Source organism: Muntiacus reevesi, chromosome 3, assembly GCF_963930625.1.
Source record: "Muntiacus reevesi chromosome 3, mMunRee1.1, whole genome shotgun sequence".
NCBI classification, from domain to species: domain Eukaryota; kingdom Metazoa; phylum Chordata; class Mammalia; order Artiodactyla; family Cervidae; genus Muntiacus; species Muntiacus reevesi.
Genome location: NC_089251.1, coordinates 117,736,097 through 117,741,850, shown reverse-complemented (window position 1 = coordinate 117,741,850; position 5,754 = coordinate 117,736,097). Strand labels below are relative to the sequence as shown.

At 55.1% G+C, this 5,754-nt stretch overlaps 1 protein-coding gene across 2 annotated transcripts; it reads right to left on the bottom strand.

Annotated features, from left to right (window-relative positions):
* Window positions 1-906: 906 nt before the first annotated feature.
* NPPC (natriuretic peptide C) lies at window positions 907-5,448 on the bottom strand. 2 transcript variants are annotated; one of them, XM_065927605.1, is made up of 3 exons: window positions 5,232-5,448; window positions 4,498-4,808; window positions 907-1,359 (listed from the first exon to the last, which is right to left on the bottom strand). In XM_065927605.1, exons 1-2 carry the CDS (start codon window positions 5,319-5,321, stop codon window positions 4,518-4,520), a joined length of 381 nt encoding a protein of 126 aa, XP_065783677.1. In that variant the 5' UTR covers window positions 5,322-5,448; the 3' UTR covers window positions 907-1,359; window positions 4,498-4,517. The 2 variants fall into 2 exon arrangements, with proteins under 2 accessions (XP_065783677.1, XP_065783678.1); XM_065927606.1 differs by lacking the exon at window positions 907-1,359 and adding an exon at window positions 1,402-2,051.
* Between the last annotated feature and the right edge of the window lie 306 nt (window positions 5,449-5,754).

Genomic DNA, 5,754 nt, shown 5'->3' with positions numbered 1-5,754 from the left:
GAGGAGTCATGCCCACCTGGCAGAACCAACCCCAGAGGCTCTATTCGTCCTTGTTTTCACCAAACTAGGGACAGAAGGCAGATGGGGGAGCTGCCCAGGAGAGGCACGTACCAAGGATAGAGTGAGATTAGCTTGAAGTGATTTAAATTTCCTGATGGCTTTAGGAGAAGAGATTCTAAATATTCATAATTTCTCATGCAAGGCTCCATGGGGTGTATAAGCCAAAATTGTGAACAGCTTCAGGTGAAAAGAAAACCGACATCCCCCTCAAAAAGCACATCACATGATGGAAATAGGAAACCAACCAGAGAATATGTTCTTTCTTTCTGAGATCCTTGGCCTCACCCCGCTGAGCCTGGAGAAAACCACACCCCGTAATTCCGAGTTGAGATTCATAAGGTAACCAGACCCACTCCGCAAGTTACACAGGAACCTTCTAAATCTCCCCAAAGCAGCAAGGAAATTTTCAGTTATTTGTTTCCTCTAATAACAGAGAGAAGATGGAGTACAATTAGAGGGCCCTCCGTTAGCTAAATTTAATTTTAATTTAATTCACCAAATCTGACTTCTCAGCTGTCCAGTGTCCTGAGCAGAGCTTTCTGAGATGGATGAGCTGATCAGAATCACTTGGGACAGCCACATGGCCAATCCTATCTTGGGAGACATGGATTCAGTGAATCAGGGGGTGGGTGGGGGAAGGAATCTGTATTTTTAACAAGATTCCTGGAGGATTTGGATACAAATCAATCCAGAATTGGGAACATGGCTGCTAGATCCATTCAGAGGCAAAATCCTTGTCTCCACCTCTTCCCTTCTCCTCAGACTAACACTAAAAAAGAAGTGCCATGAGTAAATAAAGACAGCTTTCAAGATGTTCATGGAATGAGTTTTTTTTCTTACATTTTTCAACTAGTTAAGACAAAAACATTACAATGATTGATTTCTTTCATTTAGTTACATAAATAAAATTTTTATAAATATCTCTTTATAAACAATATAAATAGCTTTACAACATAAATACATTTATGCATGACATGAATTTACAAACAGCAATGTTTTACAGCTGGTTTTGTCAGTCTCTTAAAAACTGTCCCTTGTCATCACGTTGGTGTAGGTGTGTGTGTTTCACGTATATAATATATATATAATATATAACTTTTTATTTTTCATCAAAAAAAAAAACACAAATGATAAAGTCATACCCCCCTCCCTAAATAATCATAAAACAGCTGGTGTTGTGTATTCCCAGTACCAGGAAAAAAAAAAGAAATGTAAAAGCCACATTGCGCTGGAGGTGCTTCCAGATGCGAGGAGGCTGATGACCAAGGGTGACCTCAGCAAAACGCAGCGTCCCCAATCCTGAAACACAGAGGGCCAGGGGAACTCAGCTGAGAAAGCCCAGCCTCCAGGGCACATTTAGAACCTTCCCCCCACTCCAGCTGTAGCAGGAGGCATAGTCCCTCCACCTCTGCCCTACAGGCCCCGATGGAGGCCTTGCTGCAGAGGGACAAGGCCCTTTCACTCAGGTCCTCCCCAGGCCTCAGCCGTCACCGGACGTGTCCTTGGCACCTCCTGTCCAAGCACAGGTGGAACCAGAAAGTCAGCCAGCCCTCGGCCGCCTCTGTCTAAGCGCAGGCCTTGCCCTGGGTGCTCAGTGGGACACAGTGAGGGAAGGGGAAGGGAAAACGCCCCCGCCCGCCCCCTGCCTCCAATTTTAGCTACAATCAAACCCTCAGTCAGGTGCGTGCCTTGGCTTTATAGGTCTGGGGGACAAAGGAGGGAAGGGGGAGATAAGCGGCTGAAGAGTGGGGAATTCTGGGCCCAAATCCCAACTAGGACAAGTACTTCCGGGATGGCTCTGGAGAGCTTTTTTAGGCTTGCTTTCCTGACCCATAAAATGGGATAATAGCCACCTCCGAGGGTTGCCACACAGGGCACTGGCAGAATGTCTGGGTCACAGCGGCCCAGTAAATAGCACTTCCTTCCCCAGCTGGCTTCTTCTCAGAATGGGTCCTTTTCAGAAGCAGAGGAAACGGCGTCTTGCACCTGCCCTGGGGAGACGAGTGGTTGTGCTGGGTTAGCAGCTAGTGGCTATGAGGGTGAACGGGTGTGAGGGTGCCCCAGGACTGGAGGAAGGCCACCTCGGAGGCAGGGTGGTGGACAGCACGGGCAGAGGGACCCTGGGCCTCAAGGCCTTGGTGAGCTCTCCCCCAGCCCCCTTCTCTGGCCGCCCCATGTGTTTAAACAGATGACAGATGTCTGTGAGGTGTTCATTCAGGCACTCTGCACACCTCATCTCTGTCATTACCATTTTGTAATCAAGGCTATAACCATCAGCGACAGTCATTATGGCAGCTGGTTAGAGCCAAAGTCAACTCCTGAGTGGAGCCACTGCTTCGGAAAGCTTTCATCAGCGGGGAACCCTAAGCTGTCTTTCTCTTTTTAGCCCAGACAGTGAGATAGCCTGGGCATCTCTACTAGGAGGCTGCTGGCAACAGGAAGGATGCTCTGCCTTCTCTTGGTAATAAGGGTGAGGGTGGGGCTGAGACGGTTGTGGATATTGGAGGTTCGTGTTCAGTTAAAAGAGAACTTCCAGGAAGTTGACAAACTTCCTCAGTCAAAGGGGTCAAGAAGTCTTAGCAACCTCGATTCCTCCTTCAGGGTCCCCCCACCTGGTACCCACAGACAGCCACATCCCAGAACAAGGAACCTATGGGGATGTGCACGGCAGGCGCTTGACCTGATGCCAGGACCTTATCCCATCCTCTGCTAACTCATAATACCATTTGTTTGAATTCTCAAGTTGGAACTTGGTGCTTAAATCACAAGTTGAAAGTCTAAGGCCTGTGGCTCCATCTCTTCGTTGCTGAGATAGGACAGAATAGAACAAACCTATCACAATGTTAGCTTCTAAAGACTGGGGCACGCATGCTAGAATCACAGTAAGTTAAGATCTCAGACAAACGAACCCCTGCAGGAGAAGCACACAGCCTGGTCATGTCTGGCTGCAGAGAGGAAGGACACCAGCTTAATGCTAGGGCAGGTGGGTGAGGAGTGCACCTAAGTTGGGTGAGGCAGGTTTTGTGAGTCATTGACAGACATTTTTCAGAGCTCCTTTGGGCATCTTACAGACCCCAGATCCTCTTTGGCTAGCATCTGGCCCTTAATGTGCTCATGAGTTCATTTGGGGCGGTTCACAGACAACTATAGCTCAGGTGAGGTTTTCTGTATAGAAGTCTCAGGTGTTGTGCTGGAGAGCTTCAGAGAGGGGCGCTCTTGTCCTCTGGGGGGAGGTCAGTGTGGACACTGATATGGCTTCTGGGATGAAAGAACAGCTTGGTCTGGAGTGGGACAGAAAGGCTGTGGGACAGGGAATGACAACAACTGGCCGCTGAACACCGGGAGGGGTCAGATTCTAAAGCAGCTGAATGTCAGTTCCGGAGGTTAGATGCTGTTTGTCCACGGACAGTGATGGGCGGTGGGGATGGAGAGGATGGGGAAAGGAGGGAAGGACCTTGGCCCAGTACCTTGCCAGGATGCAGCACTCGGCAGGGGCAGAAGGTAGCACGGGGGTTTCCAGCCTGGTGGAGGGGGAGAAGGCCATGCCAGAAACCCAGGTGTGGAGCCTAGGTGTAGGGGTGGTGGGTAGGGGGTGGGGAGGAGCTCAGTTTGGGATATGTTTGAGTTTGAGGTTGGGGCAAGAAGATTTATTTTAGTTTCTGTTTCCTTGCTCTGAAATAGTGCCAGGAACACTGAGGTTGGATCCTGAAGTCACACGGATTGCAGCAGCGTCAGGACCCTGGACAGGCCAGCTTGACCACAGCCACGGTTTAGAGACCAGACAAGAATCAGAATGCTCTGGGGCTGAAATGCTCCCTGGTGATGCTAATAAGTGACTATTCTGTCTATTGGGAGGGGGCAGGTGTCACCCCAAGTCTGTCCCATCACAGGGACAAGACCCAGGGAGCCATCTTGACCCCTGGGCTGCTTACTACCCAGCACCGTGATGCAGTGGCTGGCAAATGAACTCACCCTTGACTTGTATGTATGCCCTTCCACCTTTGCTCCCACAAACTCAGGATCACCCCTCAACCTCGCCCCTCCCCCGCCCCCCCAGTTGGAGAACTGGGGCCAATGCTGCTGGTTGCTTTGTGGTCCTGGGGTGGGTGGGACCCCACCAAACTGTCTCTGATTCTCCAGAGGAAGTCAGATGGGTTCATCCATGCTGAGCCATTTCTGACCTTGCCAAAGTTCCCCGACTACTTTCCCCTCACTTTTTCCATCTGTAAAATGGGATGATAAAAGTCCCTGGGGCAAAAGTCAAGCACACACACTCAATCCTATGTCCGGATGGGCTGGTCGCGAGGAGGAAAGGTCCCAGGGCCACGGGATCAGAGAGGAAGCGGCCTGTGGGAGGGGGTGCAGGCTTGGTTCTGGGGGCTTCGCGGGGGTGCTGGGTCTGAAGAGCGCCCAGAGGCCAGGGTTAGTGGTACTCACCGCCGCCAGGGGTCGCCTCACTAACATCCCAGGCCGCTCATGGAGCCGATCCTGTCCAGCTTGAGGCCGAAGCAGCCCTTGGACAAACCCTTCTTGTTGCCTCCTTTGTATTTGCGCGCGTTGGGGTGCTCGTGCAGGAGGCGGGCCCACGCCGCCCGGGACTTGGTGTCCACGCGCAGGTCCCGGAGCAGTCGCGACCGGTCGTCCTTGAGATTGGCGCCGCCGCTCCCGGGAGTCTTGTCGCCTTTCTTCTGACCGCCGCCCGCAGCCTGGGGCTCGGTCCCTTCCTCGCCGGGCGGAGTTCGCGGGACCTTCCAAGGGAAAGGACGGGCAGGTGAAGGGACACACCTCGGCAGCGCGGGGGACTCTGCGGGGCCGCCGATGGTCCGGCGCGGAGTCCTGAGAACGCCCGTCACAGGTGCCGGGCTGCTTGGCTCTGCGTCCACCTGCCTCGGGGCCGCCGTGGTCCGCTCCCTCGGGGAGCCCTTTGCCCTCCTCTCCTTTGCCCCTTGCGGGGCTGACCACTCTGGGGTCGGGGCTGCGCATTTGTGGACGCTCTCCCGAGTCCGGGCTTCTAGGGCCCCCCAGCTGTGCCCCGCGCGCATCTCAGGGGAGAGAGCCGTCTTTCCGCCCCCACTGCTCTCACCCCCGACCCCGGTGCGCCACACCCTCCTAGGCACCCCAGCTCTCCCATTGCCCCTCACAGGTTCCGACGTCCCCGCGAAAGAACCCACCTTCGGCGGCGCCCCGGGCTTGGCTTCGGAGGGCCGCTGCGAGAGTAGCGCGAGCAGCAGGGCGCAGACCAGCAGCTGGGAGAGGTGCATGGTGCCCGCGGGGTGCCTGGGCGCAGACGGGCGGCAGCGAGGGTGCGCGGCGGGCCGACCGGCAGGCGAGCGCGGAGCAGGCTGGCCGGGCTGCGGTGCGGGCGCGGGTCCCAGTGCTGCGCGGCGCCGGCTGGGTGCGCTCTGAGTCCGCGGCTCCGCTCGCGCCTTTATAATCCAACCTGCCGCTGATGTCATCCTCCCGCCCACAGGGCCGTCCGGGCCAATGGAACGCGCGCCGAGGGCCGGGAGGGGGCCGCGGGGGCTCCCCCTCGGCCCCCACCCTCACCTCACCCTGGAGGGATCCCGACTGCGCTCCACGCTGCAAAGCGGCGCGCACAAGGGACCACGGATTGCAGGGAGCGCGCCCTAGCGTGCCAAGCGTCCGTGCACCCGGTGCCCTGCGCACAAGCTTGGCCCTCAACCCACACGCTCG